The 19,192-nt window shown below is 40.8% G+C and overlaps 1 protein-coding gene across 1 annotated transcript in view; it reads right to left on the reverse strand.

Annotated features, from left to right (window-relative positions):
- Positions 1–515: 515 nt before the first annotated feature.
- Positions 516–19,192, reverse strand: part of LOC129696072 (protein disulfide-isomerase TMX3-like) — a 101,665-nt gene continuing 82,988 nt past the window's right edge. The window contains exons 11-14 of the mRNA XM_055633479.1: positions 17,833–17,889; positions 9,915–10,044; positions 7,247–7,315; positions 516–3,876 (exon numbers count right to left, since the gene is read on the reverse strand). Coding sequence (XP_055489454.1) covers positions 3,586–3,876; positions 7,247–7,315; positions 9,915–10,044; positions 17,833–17,889 — 547 coding nt within the window. The 3' untranslated portion in view covers positions 516–3,585. The remainder of the gene's footprint in view (positions 3,877–7,246; positions 7,316–9,914; positions 10,045–17,832; positions 17,890–19,192) is intronic.

Raw genomic sequence — 19,192 nt, forward strand, 5'->3', positions numbered from 1 at the left:
TAACATCGGGAACAATCTTCCTGCATCTAGCCTGTCCAACCCCTTAAGAATTTTGTAAGTTTCTATAAGATCCCCTCTCAATCTGCTAAATTCTAGAGAGTATAAACCAAGTCTATCCAGTCTTTCTTCATAAGACAGTCCTGACATCCCAGGAATCAGTCTGGTGAACCGTCTCTGCACTCCCTCTATGGCAATAATGTCCTTCCTCAGATTTGGAGACCAAAACTGTACGCAATACTCCAGGTGTGGTCTCACCAAGGCCCTGTACAACTCCAGTAGAACCTCCCTGCTCCTATACTCAAATCCTTTTGCAATGAAAGCTAACATTATGTAATTTACATTATGTAAATTTCAAAAACTTTACAGATAGAATTAATTCACTTTCTGCAAGTTAAAAATCAGGGGGTAAAGTCATGCTCTTGTGCTAATTAACACTTTAAAAATTAACTGCAGACTTGTACAACAAAATACCAAATAAAGGATGACTTTAGTACTTTTTAAAATTAAGATCCAAATAAAGGTTTCTGAACTTTATTTATACAAAAAGCCAAATCCATATTGCAGCATAACAAAATTAATTCTTACAGCTGTCAGTGGTATTTGACAGCAAACTTGCAACAGTAACTTTTTTTTCTGAGATAAGTTGAGTTAGGTTACTTATCAGCATTCTATGATCAAACGTAATGTGAAAACCAGACATAAATCTGCAATAAAAACAAGCCATCCAGAAGTAAGCAAAATGTTGCTCGAAATTTCACGGGTGGGTTTTGTCTGTTCACAGAACCAACAGTAGTTAACATTTTCTTATAGTGCAAAGCCTCACGAAAATGAACATAGCCATTTTACAAATTCTAAATTAATATCCATTGACCTATGTATTGGATAGCGGTAACTGTAATCGTTTACGCTGAGTTTAATGTCATTCACACGCTGGCTACATTGCAGCAGAAATGCAACACACGCTGGCTACATTGCAGCAGAAATGCAAGCATTTTTATCAGACTAGAATGAAAGCTACAGAGCAGGTTAATTTATTGTAACAGCATGAATGGAGAGTACAGATGCATGAATGAAGATTTTCATTGTACTTGTACCTCACCGTACTTGTGCATATATGTCAATAAACTCGACAATTTTTGGTCTTTATCCAGTATTCACACCATACAAAGCCATTTGAGAAACATGAAAAAAGTTTCACATAATGAAACGGAACATAATGAGGCACATAAAGGGAAACTCTCTTCAATACGCATTGCTGTTTTTTTACTGCGTCCTGACAGATATGCATAAAATTTGTAAAGTAAACCTTGGTCAATTGCATTTTGTACTCCAGTGCTTGGTGTGACATTGAAACAGAAGATTGGTTCCACATGCTGTATTATAAATGACAAGGAACAAGTATATGCATGTCAGCCACATTGTACCTTCAGTTTTTTATTGTAAGCAATCCTTTCCAAATAACTCCAATTTCTATTGAGGGTGGTTGGTCGGTCACTCTATTTGTGAAAAACATACAATTTAGTCAGACTGATTCTGACTGGTTTTACCATCAGAATAATGACCCTTCTGTCTCACGTGTGGCTGATTCCCTATACACGAGGCAAGGCCACAAGTGGCAGATGACTATCGGAAAAGAGAAAATGTCCATATCAATCCAATCCTGCTTTCACCCCACATTTATACAAATTGTTGGGTCACTGTGACCAGTCACCACATAGATTGAATTAAGAACCCTGCTCAGTTCTCCCTCTATTTAACTTTAAGCTAGGCTGCAGTATTTATACTGCATATAGCAGTAGGAGATAACTAAGTTAGTACAGTGCAGGAAATGAAGACAGCTTTTTTTCCCTGGTCCCAAATCAATAAACCAAAGTCATTCAAAACCTGTATATTAGTAGCATCATAACAAATTTGGGATATAGCAAGATGACCCATTGAGAATAGATACAAACCACAAATTTTGCATCAACCCGGAGATGTGACAGCAGAAGCATGTGGTTTATTTGAACTGTTACAAATTTAAAAAAAAAACTTGGTGCAAAGATCCGAGAGTAAATTAGATTGGAGGATTTAAAAAAAAAAAAGAAAAAAATGTTCTGACATCTTCTGAAGGAAGTGTATTTTATTTGTAGCTGCTAATCGTTCTATCACCATCATATAAATACAGTTTGCAGCCCTGCAGATAACTAATATTGTATGCACTGCAATACTTAGTTTACTGAGGCTTCTTATAAAAAATGCACTGTACTGAGTTAAGGTTCTTCTCCTGCAAGGCACCATTTGGACTACAAATAATTCTGCATTTTAGACATCAGACGTAAGGAGAATGTGTAGATGCTTTTGCAGAAATAAGGTGGGTAACCAGTGTAAGCATTTGCAAGGATCTTGTTTTCCTACAGTAATTTTATATCTTATACGTAATTGCCAGCATGACGAGGCATCAAATCCCAGGTAAGCAACGTGGCAGGATTTTAAAAAAAAGTTCTTAAATCTTCTTTTATTTTTGTTTGTAAAGAATGGTTGAAGATCTATCTTGATATGAAACTTAAATATCAACACCTTATCTTGGTGTACTCCTAACTAATGCAACACTAGCAATGCACTACCTAGTATAATATAATAGGAAACTCAAATATCATGTGCTGCAGCAATAGTTTGTATATATCTGAACTGCTCATTTGCAGATATTGCACATCCATAATTGTATAATTTGATTTAACGTATGCAATTATCATATATGAAATTACAAAATAATCACAGTTTTACTTCTTTGTTCACATTGTTCCTATGACATGATAGATACTGTAGTCATTACATTGGTCGTAACATGAAGAATGGGAAAATGGTCACTTGATTTCCTTTTATAATGAAACAACCAAATTGCTTTTATTTTCAAAAGCCAGAGTTTAGATGGTAAAGTGGCAATCTTTATAATTATAAGGAAATTCAATGAGGCAGCAGTCTCAAGGACATTTGAGTATTCTTTTTAAAACCAGTTATTTTCTAAATATAAAATTGCTCAAAATGACATGATATCCTTTATTAGGCAATCCAATTTTTAAGTCAGGGAAATGAAACCGAAAGATTGATATTACCATGTACAATGAACATTTACTCATCTACTGTTTTATATGTATGACATTTGACGGTGTATTTAAACTTACTGTGGAAATTCTTATCCATCTCCCGATATTTTGTGGGCCAAAACCCTTGTCTAAAGCATCATCTCACTCTTATAACCCTGCTAATGTTTCTTTGTTAACTACATGTGCCATTGCACCCAAGCCTTGGACATTGAGGTCAGAAGACCAAACTATAGGGAATTCTTGAATTTCTGCCAATTTACATTAACAACCAAGTCTCTTCTTCCATAATGGCAGAGATTCCACGGAAACTATCTGCATCTAAAGAACAAAATATAATTCACATGATCAAAGTTCTTGTAGCCCAGTTGGTCTCTGCAAAGGTACAGATCAATCTAAGGCAAACACATCACTTGTGTTTTATTTCCAATATTTTCCACTGATGTTCAAATGTGACTCACACTTAGTTTTGAAATCCTAAAGGGAATTCATAAACTATATATTAATCAGTTTTCTTTTCTACCATGCTTTTCTCCTCCAGTTCTTCATCTTTGAGCTCCTCTGAATTTTCTTTAACTTCACCACCCTTTTGATTTTCATCACCGTTTTCCTCCTTTTCTCCATCACTGGGTTCCGCATCTCCCTGTTCAATGGCTTCATCCTGAAGCAGTTCTCCTTCTTCTGGTTCATATTCCCCATCTGCTGACCAGATTCCGTAACACATGATGCTGATAACACCCAAAGGTAGACCAAAGAGAAAGCAGCCCAGGAGTGGGGAGGCCTTAAAAACGGACTAAAGTGAAGAAAAACATGGGAAAAAATATTGATACCCAGCACATTTTCAAAATTATTAACTGATTGAAACAATTAAATTAACAGTTATATTGACACCAAGACTACCACGTCAAATTTACAACGTATCCTTGGCCATGGCAACGACCAAGGTCCATTTGAAAGGTTGTGGTGTCTCTTTCATCCTTTTAGAATCTTTGACCTCTATTTTAGTTTTTTCTATTGGTAATATTATATTTCCAAAGCACTTTTTCCAGAACAAGGGGTCACAGTTTAAGGATAAGAGGGAAGTCTTTTAGGACCGAGATGAGAAAATCATTGTTTACACAGAGAGTGGTGAATCTGTGGAATTCTCTACCACTGAAGGTAGTTGAGGCCACAGTTCATTGGCTATATTTAAGAGGGAGTTAGATGTGGCCCTTGTGGCTAAAGGGATCAGGGGGTATGGAGAGAAGGCTTAACGGGATACTGAGTTGGATGATCAGCCATGATCATATTGAATGGCGGTACAGGCTCGAAGGGCCGAATGGCCTACTCCTGCACTTATTTTCTATGTAACATCTGCATCAGCAAGGATTTTATAAAAATAACTAACAAAGAATCCTATGCCCCTATAAGCTCTTTTGTTTATATAATTAAGAAAATGTAACATAATATGAAGAAGCAAATAACTGAGAGACGCGCATTATTTCGTTGCATTATATATCAGAAGGAGGTTGCGTCTAGTACGTAGGTAAAACACTGCTAGAGGCAGACAGAATGGGAGCAGAATGCAAGTATATAATTCAGTCTATAGATGTTTTGACATTAGCCCACAAATAACAAAACTAATTGTAATTGGAGCAATGGAAGAGCACTTTAAACATGTATCTTGTTGTGATGTGTGTGATTCTAGCAATGTCAGATGTATGGCTCAGCTACAGTTTCCTTAAGATGTTTATGTTGCATATTCCAGTGAGCTACTGCGAGTCTGTATGCTGACGGTGCTCCTGTAGTAGTGGGAAGTTGAGGAAGCTCTGGAATGGTTGAGTCTGGGATCAAAGACAAGGGTGAAGATTTCAGCAACAGAGGTAGCTAGCCTTTGTGTAGTAGGGTAACTTTGATTGGAAAAAAACCCACCCGGATTCCAACTGGTCAACTTACAAAGATTCTGAATAAAGCTGAAGGCTTGGTGGAAACTAGAATGATGGCTATTGGGTGCATGTGCCGGGGATTATTAGTTAACATTCTAACAGGACATGGTAAATGTTTGAGAAAGGTGGAGAAGATGTAAACGTGGGTGTCCTCAGGTTCTGTGTGGAAAGTTCATGCTTGTGATGTTCCTCTAAATTCCTACAAGTGAAGTGGTTGGGCCAAGAAGAAATGGTGTGGTTGGGCCTAGAAAAAATGGGGAGAGCAGGAAGATAAATATTTCCAGAAAAGTAAAAATGAAATCAGATATGAACAACCCCATTGAGAGAAGCAGATGAAAGTGGAGGAGCTATAATTGACCACTGCAGAGAGATTGAAACAAGAGGCATTATTATAAAGTCACATTCGTGATGAATGTCATTTATTGCTTTAGTTTAGTTGCATGTCATAGATATGAACGTCTATAGAATGACCCAAGTGTGGAATTGCAGAAAAGGTAATAAATTGGATAGGTATATGGATGGGAAAGGAATGGAGGGTTATGGTCCGAGTGCAGGCAGATGGGACTAGGGGAGAATAAGTGTTCGGCACGGACTAGAAGGGACGAGATGGCCTGTTTCCGTGCTGTAATTGTTATATGGTTATATATATGACAGCCATGTTAAGAAGCCGGAAAGTAAAAAGAAACTGAAGATGGGAGAGTAGTTTCCAAAAGACAAGATTCAAATTACGATCGATGGATAGTCAGGAATTGGCAGGAAAAGATCAAGAAACAGAAGGTGGCGTTATTGCCGTGATACATTGGAGAGGGAAGAAAGAGATAAATTAAACTATAGGAAACTGTGTTAAAAGGCAAAGCAAGGAGAAAGTTGGAGGTGGTTCAGGTATTTGACAGGAATTGTCTTTCCTCTGTTATAGTATACAAACTTAAAGCACAAGGCATTGGGGGTTCAGTATTGATGTGGATAGAGAACTGGCTGGCAAACAGGAAGCAAAGAGTAGGAGTAAACGGGTCCTTTTCACAATGGCAGGCAGTGACTAGTGGGGTACCCCAAGGCTCAGTACTGGGACCCCAGCTATTTAAAATATATATTAATGATCTGGATTAGGGAATTGAAGGCAATATCTCCAAGTTTGCGGATGACACTAAGCTGGGGGGCAGTGTTAGCTGTGAGGAGGATGCTAGGAGACTGCAGGGTGACTTGGATAGGCTGGGTGAGTGGGCAAATGTTTGGCAGAGGCAGTATAATGTGGATAAATGTGAGGTTATCCATTTTGGTGGCAAAAACAGGAAAGCAGACTATTATCTAAATGGTGGCCGATTGGGAAAGGGGGAGATGCAGCGAGACCTGGGTGTCATGGTACACCAGTCATTGAAGGTAGGCATGCAGGTGCAGCAGGCAGTAAAGAAAGCGAATGGTATGTTAGCTTTCATTGCAAAAGGATTTGAGTATAAGAGCAGGGAGGTTCTACTGCAGTTGTACAGGGTCTTGGTGAGACCACACCTGGAGTATTGCATACAGTTTTGGTCTCCAAATCTGAGGAAGGACATTATTGCCATAGAGGGAGTGCAGAGACGGTTCACCAGACTGATTGCTGGGATGTCAGGACTGTCTTATGAAGAAAGACTGGTTTATACTCTCTAGAATTTAGAAGATTGAGAGGGGATCTTATAGAAACTTACAAAATTCTTAAGGGGTTGGACAGGCTAGATGCAGGAAGATTGTTCCCGATGTTAGGGAAGTCCAGGACAAGGGGGTCACAGCTTAAGGATAAAGGGGAAATCCTTTAAAACCGAGATGAGAAGAACTTTTTTCACGCAGAGAGTGGTGAATCCCTGGAACTCTCTGCCACAGAGGGTAGTTGAGGCCAGTTCATTGGCTATATTTAAGAGGGAGTTAGATGTGGCCCTTGTGGCTAAGGGGATCAGGGGGTATGAAGAGAAGGCAGGTACGGGATACTGAGTTGGATGATCAGCCATGATCATATTGAATGGCGGTGCAGGCTCGAAGGGCCGAATGGCCTACTCCTGCACCTAATTTCTATGTTTCTATGTTAGTAAACTGAAGTGGTAACTAAATAATTACTTTGTGACTAGATGAGATGAATCAATAGATATGCAATAAACTATGTAATGCTCAATGAGTCAGTCAGTTATTTCAAGCAAATAAATTGCTGTCAAGTACTTACTAACAATTCTAAATTTAATAGCAAATGAAACATCATTTATAAGTACTTACTAAAATGGTGGATTTTCCATCATATAGCAGTCTTCTAACACGATAAAAGAAACTGTCTCCTCCCTGTGCCTGAAAAGAAAAATAAATAATTTAATTTACTCTCAAAACTGAAAAAATAGAAATTAAAAACGTAACAAAACAGGACATCAGGATGAGATGCTATCACGGATTTTAACAGCAAATTCTCCTGATGTACTTGATAATTCAAAAGAATGGTATTTTCCACGAATTAAGTGAGAAATGTCTATTTAGGCTATTATACCATCCTTGCCTCGCTGAGCAAGTGCTTGGATTTCAATATGGGGAAATTTTCCTGTGCAATACCTATTATTTAGCTGACATCACCAGTGAGATTTATTTCTGATATTTAAACATTTCCCTTGTCCTCCTCAAAGAAAACTGCTACAATTCAATGTTTCAGGAGGCAGTGTGTTTTTGTTCTCAAAAAGAATGAATAATAATCTTATACACAATCCATTCAATTCTCGCGACCACAATGATTAATAAACCCAAGGACAAGGGGAATAGTATTAGCTTTAGCAGATACAGTATGGAAACGGGCCCTTTGGCCCACTGAGTCCACGCCGACAATCGATCACCAGTTCAAACTAGATCAATGTTATCCCACTTTCACATCCACTACCGTCATTCTGCTTGCAATTTACAGATGCTAATTAAAGTACAATCCCTTGCATTTTGGGGATGTGGGAGGAAACCAGAGCACCCAGAGGAAACCAAAGATCTTAGAGCGGAGCAAGATGGTCCACTCCGGCAAAATCCAATGGACTGACGTGTAGTACGCACTGGAGCGTAACTTACATCATTTCAGTAAACCCGACCGACTTCAGTTATGCCTCTCGCAATGTAATGAGCGTTGCAGGGGAACAGTTTGTGTGTTTATAAATGTTTTTAAAAAAAAATATTTTTAAAATGCAGTAAACCCTCATCAATTTCCCCCATCACTATCAGCACGGCCTTAGTTGCTATTTGCTGAATTAAGTGTGTGTGTGGAAATTTGCGCCATTGTTAATCTGACTGGAAGCCAAATCTGACTGGACACACGAAAGAGGTACATACCTTATACAGGGAGGAACTGCAGATGCTGGTTTAAACCGAAGACAGACACAAAAGGCTGGAGTAAATCAGAGGATCAGGCAGCATCTCTGAAGAAAAGGACTAGGTGATATTTCAGGTCGGCTTTTTCGATAGCTGCCATGACCCATTTGATGTCATCTTTCGCCCTGCTCCTGGTCTCGGCCCGCACCGATTTGCCGGACATGCTGTGTGTATGTGTGGTTTTTTTTTGGCGGAGTCTGAGGGGAGAAGCTCCGGCACCAAGAGCGAACGAATGCGCGGACGAAAACAACGTTCATAGAGCGGCATAGATGACATTTCGGGTCGAGACCCTTCTTCAGACTGACAGTCAAGGGAAAGGGAAACGGGAGATATAGGCATATCTTCCAATCATTTGTCCCTAGTTACGTCTATATCTCTTGTTCCTCTTTCCCCTGACTCAGTCTGACGAAGGGTCTTGACCCGAAATGTCACCTATTCCACTCTATGATCATTGCTTTCGTCCGTCTGTCCGCGCGTTTGCTCGCTCTTGGTGCCGGCGTTTCTCCCCTCGACTCCACCAAACAAACACACACACAAACAGCTTGTCCGGCAGATCGGTGCGAGCCGAGACCAGGAGCAGGGCGAAGGATGGCATCAAACGGCTCATGACAACTATCGAAAAAGTACGGAAATGGTAAGGGAGAAATTAAAAAACAACACCCAAAGGAAATAGATGCTTATATAAAAAAGAGGGGCCGGCGATCACTCCGTGTCCGTGTCGGAGGAAAGGGGGGGGGGGAAGAGGATGGTTTGAGTTCCTCTTTCCCCTGACTCAGTCTGAAGACGGATCTTGACCCGAAATGCCACCTATTCCTTTTGTCCAGAAATGCCACCCGACCCGCTGCATTTTGTGTCCATCCTTTAATCTCTCAGCCTGATATAGCAGAATTTCCCTGAATTAGCTTGATGCCATGACGGAAGCCGGTTACGGAAATGGCGCTGAAGATCGCCTATCGCCTACTACGGCTTTTTCGCGGAGTGAACAATATTGCTCCACTCTATGATCTTTGGAGGAAACCCATGCAGTCACGGGGAGAACATGGAAACTCTGGATTTGATCCTGACAGCACCCAAGGGCAGGATCAAACTGGGTCTCTGGTGTTGCGAGGGGAAGATGGAAACTTACAAAATTCTTAAGGGGTTGGACAGGCTAGATGCAGGAAGATTGTTCCCGATGTTGGGGAAGTCCAGAACAAGGGGTCCCTTAAGGATAAAGGGGAAATCCTTTAAAACCGAGATGAAAGAACTTTTTTTCACGCAGAGAGTGGTGAATCTCTGGAACTCTCTGCCACAGAGGGTAGTTGAGGCCAGTTCATTGGCTAGAGGGAGTTAGATGTGGCCCTTGTGGCTAAGGGGATCAGGGGATATGGAGAGAAGGCAGGTACGGGATACTGAGTTGGATGATCAGCCATGATCATATTGAATGGCGGTGCAGGCTCGAAGGGCCGAATGGCCTACTCCTGCACCTAATTTCTATGTTTCTATGTTTCTATGGGAGAAAGTCAACTAACCAATCTGAAAATAAAAATGACATTAATATTCATAAACTTACTTCTGCAGATCCTTCCAAGATTTTATTAATAAATTTAATCAAGTCCTCAATGCTCATAATTGGGGTTTCTGGTACAAAATACTGTTGGTTTGAGGTATTCAGCACCACAATGGAAGGAACAGCAACCTCACTGAAAGAGAAACAAAGAAACTATCAAGCAATGCTAATGGTTAACACAAAGCTATTAATCTAATGCTCTGCTTTATATTTCTATTCAAGAAATCCTCAAACAATGTTAAACATAACTGAAAACTATTAGGAATAGTGCATATCGAGCCACCTAGTGGTAATAACTATAGTTACATATTTAGAGATCACAGAAGCACAACGTTAAAACCCTTCTTCAGACTGAAAGATAGATAGAGGTGGTGGTGTGGGGACTAGAGGTGGGAAAAGGCCAGAACAAACCTGGGCCAGCAACAGGTTACCTCAGGAACGGTGTAGCCCATAATGGCCCATTGTTGCCTGGGGAAGATGTTCTAATGACAGGGATAACAAGATGCGAACAATGGAACTAGTAGGGTGAATAAGGTGGGGGTTGGGGGGAAGGAATTCAGGATTTACTTGAAATTAGAGAAATCAATGTACATATCGCTGGTTGTAAGCTGCCCAACTGAAATATGAAGTGCTGTTCCTTCAATTTGCATGTGGCCTAACTCTTTGACTTCTCCGGACAGAAAGGTCAGTATTGGAATGGGAAGGGGAGTTAAAATGATGGCAACCAGGAGATTGCGTAGGCCAAGACGGACTGAGCACAAGTGTTCAATGAAACAATCACCAAGTCTATGCTTGGTCTCGCCGATAAGTACAAACCTACACCAGGAGCAGCTGATACATTAGATGAGGTTGGAGGGGTACAGGTAAACCTCTGAAAGGATGGTTGGGTTCCCTGGATTGAGTCAAGGGAGGAGGTACAAGGACAGGTGTTGCATCTGCTGTGGTTGCAGGGGAAAGTCCCCGGGGAGAGGGTGGTTTGGATGGGAAGGGATGAGCGAAATTCATCCCTTCCCACTCTATAGTCGTCCTACTATCCTTGTATCCCTGTCGTTAGCACATCTTCCCCAGCCAACAATGGGTCATTGTGGAATCCACCCTTCCTGAGGTCATCTGTTGCCAGCTCTGTTTTGTTCTGGTCTTTACTTGCCTCCAATCACCCCCCATCTCTTTAAGTGTGAAGGGCTTCAACACGAAACGTCATCTATTCCTTTTTCCAGTGATGCTGCCCGACCTGCCCATTTACTCCAGCATTTTGTGTCTATCTCCGGTATAAACCAGCATCTGCAGTTCCTTCCTACTACACACATTAAAATATAGCTCCTGCACTTGGCCAAAGTTTAAAGCAAGGTCCCAAACCAAAATATCATTTGTCCATGCTCTCCAGGGATGCTGCATGACCTGCTGAGTTACCCCAGCTCCTCTGTAATTTATTTTTAAAGACAAGCTTAAATTGGACCACCATGAGCATTAGGAAAGAGGGGATAAACAGGGACAACAACTACTCTAATAATCAATGTGCAACAGGACAAGTGTATGGGTGTGCACATACGTAATGCATGTTCCAATGTCATCAAATTTACATTCTTGTTCACACCACAGAACAATCCTAGCAAAATGTTTAACAAACTGTACTAGAAATTGATGCTATGAACAAAACAAAAATAACTAAGCTAATTAAAAACAATTCAGTAATGCACCAAGATGTGTTACCAATCAGAAGGTTCAGATCTGCACCCAGTAAGGAAGTGGAGCAGCTACACTAGATGTCACAATTGCTGGAGTACAGGGGTGGAGTTAGAAAGAACATTGATAATTTTTGTCCCCGATTGCTGGCCTGTGATCACTCTACAAAAGTACAGGCAAGGGCAGAATCTGATTACACACTTGCAAAATAACTCAGATCAACTAAATTCAATGCAACATGGTATATATCAGAAGATTGCCCTTGATAACAAAATCAAACACTCTTCAAGAATTGGAGAAGCAAAAATCAAAATACATTGACAGTGGAAATGTGCAGCAGGGATTTATAGTGTCTCGTATGATTCAACAATAATTCCTTCCTACCCAAGTCATTACAACCTAGGTTGAACAGGTGATTTCCCTCTTTAGATTAGGCGTATACGATTTTCCACAAAGATACATAGCTTCAACATGTTCATTGTTGGACACTCCAAAACAAGATTACCTCTTAGTACTTCATGCAAAATAATTTGCAGTCCCTGCAACCCCTACCCCCTCGATGCTGCCATGTTTTATTTCACTGAATGAAGATCATTTAGTATGTTTATTCCTCTCTTGCTGTCACTCGCTGTTCTCATCATTTCTACTTTAGCTTTTGCATTCTATTTTCCTCAGCATCGGGATTCTTGTACTATTTCTTCAATAAATTTTTCTTATGTATTTCTGTCTTTATGTTCGATGCGCCTCCCTCTCTCTCTCTCTGCAAAAATCTTCCTTTCCTCCATATCAGGATTGAAAAAGTGGTCCCAGCTGCAAATAAATCCAAGGATTGAAAGGTGAGGAAGTTGCAATTTTATTCACACTAAGCAAAATTATCATTATTTTTCTCTTTGAGAACTTGACATTCAGACTTGAGGTAACCATATAACATATAACCATATAACAATTACAGCACGGAAACAGGCCATCTCGGCCCTACAAGTCCGTGCCGAACAACTTTTTCCCCTTAGTCCCACCTGCCTGCACTCATACCATAACCCTCCATTCCCTTCTCATCCATATGCTTATCCAATTTATTTTTAAATGATACCAATGAACCTGCCTCCACCACTTCCACTGGAAGCTCATTCCACACCGCTACCACTCTCTGAGTAAAGAGGTTCCCCCTCATGTTACCCCTAAACTTCTGTCCCTTAATTCTCAAGTCATGTCCTCTTGTTTGAATCTTCCCTATTCTCAAAGGGAAAAGCTGATCCACATCAACTCTGTCTATCCCTCTCATCATTTTAAAGACCTCTATCAAGTCCCCCCTTAACCTTCTGCGCTCCAGAGAATAAAGACCTAACTTATTCAACCCATCTCTGTAACTTAGTTGTTGAAACCCAGGCAACATTCTAGTAAATCTCCTCTGTACTCTCTCTATTTTGTTGACATCCTTCCTATAATTGGGCGACCAAAATTGTACACCATACTCCAGATTTGGTCTCACCAATGCCTTGTACAATTTTAACATTACATCCCAGCTTCTATACTCAATGCTCTGATTTATAAAGGCTAGCATACCAAAAGCTTTCTTTACCACCCTATCTATATGAGATTCCACCTTCAAGGAACTATGCACGGTTATTCCCAGATCCCTCTGTTCAACTGTATTCTTCAATTCCCTACCATTTACCATGTACGTCCTATTTTGATTTGTCCTGCCAAGGTGTAGCACCTCCACATTTATCAGCATTAAACTCCATCTGACATCTTTCAGCCCATTCTTCCAAATGGCCTAAATCACTCTGTAGACTTTGGAAATCCTCTTCATTATCCACAACACCCACTATCTTGGTATCATCTGCATACTTACTAATCCAATTTACCACACCTTCATCCAAATCATTGATGTACATGACAAACAACAAAGGACCCAACACAGATCCCTGAGGCACCCACTAGTCACCTGCCTCCAACCCGATAAACAGCCATCCACCATTACCCTCTGGCTTCTCCCATTCAGCCACTGTTGAATCCATCTTGCTACTCCTGCATTTATACCCAACAGTTGAACCTTCTTAACCAACCTTCCATGAGGAACCTTGCCAATGGCCTTACTAAAGTCCATATAGACAACATCCACTGCTTTACCCTCGTCAATTTCCCTAGTAACCTCTTCAAAAAATTCAAGAAGATTAATCAAACATGACCTTCCAAGCACAAATCCATGCTGACTGTTCCTAATCAGACCCTGTTTATCCAGATGCTTATATATATTATCTCTAAGTATCTTTTCCATTAATTTGCCCACCACTGAAGTCAAACTAACAGGCCTATAATTGCTAGGTTTACTCTTAGAACCCCTTTTAAACAATGGAACAACATGCGTAATACGCCAATCCTCGGGGACTATTCCCGTTTCTAATGACATTTGAAATATTTCTGTCATAGCCCTGGCTATTTCTACACTAACTTCCCTCGATGTCCTAGGGAATATTCTGTCAGGACCTGGAGACTTATCCACTTTTATATTTTTCAAAAGTGTCAGTACTTCTTTTACTTTGAAACTCATAGTATCCATAGCTACTCTACTAGTTTCCCTTACCTCACATAATTCAATATCCTTCTCCTTGGTGAATACCGAAGGAAAGAAATTGTTCAATATCTCCCCCATCTCTTTTGGCTCTGCAGATAGCTGTCCACTCTGTCTCTCCAATGGACCAATTTTATCCCTCGTTACACTTTTGCTATTAATTTTAACATTACATCCCAGCTTCTATACTCAATGCTCTGATTTATAAAGGCTAGCATACCAAAAGCTTTCTTTACCACCCTATCTATATGAGATTCCACCTTCAAGGAACTATGCACGGTTATTCCCAGATCCCTCTGTTCAACTGTATTCTTCAATTCCCTACCATTTACCTCTCGTCGGTCTCCAGCAAAGACGGCCAACTCTTCGATGTTAGGCCGCAGTGCGGACGGATACGATACGGAAAAAATCGCATCTCCGTCAAGGTAAGAGATTAGAAAAAGTTTCCCCCAACTCCCCACCCCTCCACTCCCCACATAAACAAGCTGAAGAACACTAAAACCATACATATAACACATACAAACATACAACAAAAGAAGGAAGGGACAGACAGACTGTTGGTGATGCAGCCATTTCTGGTGCCACCCGGTAGACACAAAATGCTCTAGTAACGCAGCCGAACATCACCCATTGGATTTACTTTCACCTTACATGCCAAAGCAACCTCATGTCTTCTTTTAGCTTTTCTAATTTCTTTCTTAAGATTCTTTTTACATTCCTTATACTCCTCAAGCACCTCATTTACTTCATGCTGCATATAATTGTAGTAGATCTCTCTCTTTTTCCGAACCAGATGTCCAATTTCCCTTGAAAACCAGGGCTCTTTCCAATGTTTACTGTTTCCTTTCAACCGAATAGGAACATAAAGGTTCTGTACTCTTAAAATGTCCCCTTTAAATGTCCTCCATTTCTCTTCTACATTGAAAATCCCTTTGGATTTACTTTCACCTTACATGCCAAAGCAACCTCATGTCTTCTTTTAGCTTTTCTAATTTCTTTCTTAAGATTCTTTTTACATTCCTTATACTCCTCAAGCACCTCATTTACTTCATGCTGCCTATAATTGTAGTAGATCTCTCTCTTTTTCCGAACCAGATGTCCAATTTCCCTTGAAAACCAGGGCTCTTTCCAATGTTTACTGTTTCCTTTCAACCGAATAGGAACATAAAGGTTCTGTACTCTTAAAATGTCCCCTTTAAATGTCCTCCATTTCTCTTCTACATCCTTCCCATAAAACAAAATGTCCCAGTTCACTCCTTTTAAATCATTTCGCATCTCATCAAAGTTAGCCTTTCTCCAATCAAAAATCTCAACCCTAGGTCCAGTACTGACCTTCTCCATAATTATATTGAAACTAATGGTATTGTGATCACTGGACCCGAAGTGCTCCCCAACGCATACCTCCGCCACCTGTCCTGTCTCATTTCCTAACAGGAGGTCCAACACTGCCCCTCCTCTAGTAGGTACCTCTATGTATTGCTGCAAAAAAACTATCTTGCACACATTTTACAAACTCCAAACCATCCAGCCCATTTACCGAATGTGTATCCCAGTCTATGTGTGGAAAGTTGAAATCTCCCACAATCACTACTTTGTGCTTACTACTAATATCTGCTATCTCCTTACATATTTGCTCTTCCAATTCTCGATCCCCATTTGGCGGTCTATAATACACCCCTATAAGTGTTGCTACGCCTTTCCCACTTCTCAGTTCCACCCAAATAGCCTCCCTAGATGAGCCCTCCAATCTATCCTGCCAAAGCACTGCCAAAGCACAGCCCTCCTACAACCATGTTTCACTGATCGCCACAACATCATACTTCCAGGTGTCTATCCAGACTCTAAGCTCATCCACCTTTCTTACAATACTCCTAGCATTAAAATATGCACATTTAAGAAACCCCCCGCCTCTTATTCTCTGTTTATTTCCTTTTTTTTTCTTTCTCCTCTTGTGCCCGAGTGCTTCCCTTTTCTGCTTCCTGCCTCCCATTCTGTCTACTAGCTTTCTCTATTTGAGTCCCTCACCCCAACCATTCTAGTTTAAAGTCTCCCCAGTAGCCTTTGCAAATTTCCCCGCCAGGATATTGGTCCCCCTCGGGTTCAAGTGCAACCCATCCTTTCTGTACAGGTCCCACCTTCCCCAAAAGAAGTCCCAATGATCCAGAAACTTGAATCCCTGCCCTCTGCACCAGTCTTTCAGCCACGCATTTATCCTCCACCTCGCTCCATTCCTACTCTCACTGTCGCGTGGCACAGGCAGTAATCCTGAGATTGTTACCTTTTTGGTCCTTTTCCTTAACTCTCCTCCAAACTCCCTAAATCCTCCCTTCAGGACCTCTTCCCTTTTTTTACCTATGTCATTGGTACCTATATGTACCACGACCTCAGGCTCCTCTCCCTCTGATTTCAGGATATCTTATAACCATATAACAATTACAGCACGGAAACAGGCCATCTCGACCCTTCTAGTCCGTGCCGAACACATAATCTCCCCATGTCCCATATACCTGCGCTCAGACCATAACCCTCCATTCCCTTCCCATCCATATAACTATCCAATTTATTTTTAAATGATAAAAACGAACCTGCCTCCACCACCTTCACTGGAAGCTCATTCCACACAGCTACCACTCTCTGAGTAAAGAAATTCCCCCTCATGTTACCCCTAAACTTCGGTCCCTTAATTCTCAAGTCATGTCCCCTTGTTTGAATCTTCCCTACTCTCAGTGGGAAAAGCTTTTCCACGTCAACTCTGTCTATCCCTCTCATCATTTTAAAAACTTCTATCAAGTCCCCCCTTAACCTTCTGCGCTCACGCGTTGAGACACGTCCGAGACCTTGGCACCAGGGAGACAGACCACCATCCTGGTCTCCCGACTGCGTCCACAGAATCGCCTATACGACCCCCTAACAATAGAGTCCCCAATTACTATTGCCCTCTTCTATTTGTCCCTACCTTCAGGAGCAACAGGGCCGGTCTCTGTGCTGGAGGCCCGTCCGCTCTCGCTACCCCCGGGCAGGCTGTCACCCCATCCATACTCAAACAGGAGTACTTATTTCCAAGGTGTACCGACATTATAGTACTCACTCGTTCCTGCCTCTGCCCCTTGCCGTTCCTTAGCGTGACCCACATGTCTCTCTCCCGTGGTTTTGGAGTGACCACCTCCCTATAACCCCCCTCTATGACCTCCTCACTCTCCCTGACCAGACAGGTCATCGAGCTGCTGCTCCAGGATCCTAATATGGTCCCTTAGGAACCCCATCTCGCTGCACCTGGTGCAGATGTGGACGTCTGGAGGGCCATCCGACACCATGACCTCCCACGATTTATATACTCACAGCCCTGACCCTCCTCCACTCGCTCCAACGATCCCGGGCCTCTGTAAAAGCAAGCCCCGCGCTTGATTTATATACTCACAGCCCTGACCCTCCTCCACTCGCTCCAACGATCCCGGGCCTCCGAGGTAAATTACTTCATGTGCTGAACAACACTATTATATTTATTTTGAGTGACCCTCTTGATTTACTCAAATGACTACTCCAGAGTCTCATAACAATCACCTCAATACATTTCACACCCAGAAACGTCTGTGTAAACACAAACTGAAATTGAAAATGGACATGCAAAAAAATTCTGAAATTAAAAAATTAGAAAACTCTTACTCCATAATGACACCGTTGATGTAATCAGCTCCGTCCACGTGCCCAAACTGGAAATCCCTGTCAATGCATTTAAATAATGTATGTTTAATGCAAACACATTTTGAGAGAACTTCTTATATTTCAAGAAATAGTTCTTATTTTCTTTACTGAGTATTGTGTAGGTGAGTTTTTTTTTCTTCAATGCAAACAAGCTGTATTTGCAAGAAGGAAAATACTCGTTTGGGTAAGTTAATTAAGGCCTCGTTTGCCCCTCCACCATTCATTTCCCACGGCACAACTCAGAGAAGTAGGAATCCTCACACATTGTCCTCCATCACTAAGCTCATTGCCATTTGGAGGATCTTGCTTGCTTCGCAGAATCAGTTTTCTTGCATTACAATAGTGACTAACCGTTAAGGTTCTTCATTCACTATAATTTGGGATATTTTGAATCTTTTAAAAAGTGTTTTATAAACAAGTTCTTGCTTTTCAGGTAGAATTATAAAATTTTACTCTGGTTGATTCATGTTATCTGCATCAGTATTCTTAAAAAACAAAATACAAACATTTAGTCCATACTTTCTGCCTCAATTTTTCAATTTTAAGTAAATACTTAATCACGTTCCCAGTGAGAACCTACGGATTCCATGCGCATAGCCTTGCAAAGTCATGATTATGAAAAGCAATGAGTGGATTTGGATGCAACAAGCATCATACTGGAAAAACAACAAATTTGAATGGTATTGTTCATGTCCCTTTTGTGAGTTCTCAAGGTAGCCCTGAGCCAAGAGAATACTCTGAAATATTGCCTTTAATCTAATGTAGGAAAGGTGGAAGACAATTTGTAAGGGCCCAGAAACAACAATGTGATAATAATAGAAAGACTGCTTTAAATAATGTTGATAAAAGTAAAATATTGGCCAAACAACCAAGGAAACCACTTTGCATTTTTTAATAATGAATTCCATGGAATATCCTGTATCTACCCAAGAGCAGTTTAACATTTACCTGAAAATTATGGGTAGTTATAGGAAACACAGATAAACGTGCTGATAATTTTCTAATGCTTTAAAATTGGAACCATATTATAATTTTATGGCACTGTTTCTTTTTGTGAGTAACCAATAGAGTAACGTCTTAAATGCACGTAAAATGCAAATACCATAAACAAGCCTACCTGGATCGTTATCATGGATATTTAGCCTTTCATACACGTCTCTCAATTTTTTATCAACTAGATTAAATGAGACTGGTGCAGCATGGTGGCACAATTGTATTATCTCCCCAGTCTGAATGAAGATTATTGATTATATGTTGTTATCTCTAAAACAAATGTTCAGTGCCAGAACTAATCTTGAGAACAATACATATGCTGCTGCCA

This window comes from Leucoraja erinacea, chromosome 4, assembly GCF_028641065.1.
Source record: "Leucoraja erinacea ecotype New England chromosome 4, Leri_hhj_1, whole genome shotgun sequence".
Lineage (NCBI taxonomy): Eukaryota > Metazoa > Chordata > Chondrichthyes > Rajiformes > Rajidae > Leucoraja > Leucoraja erinaceus.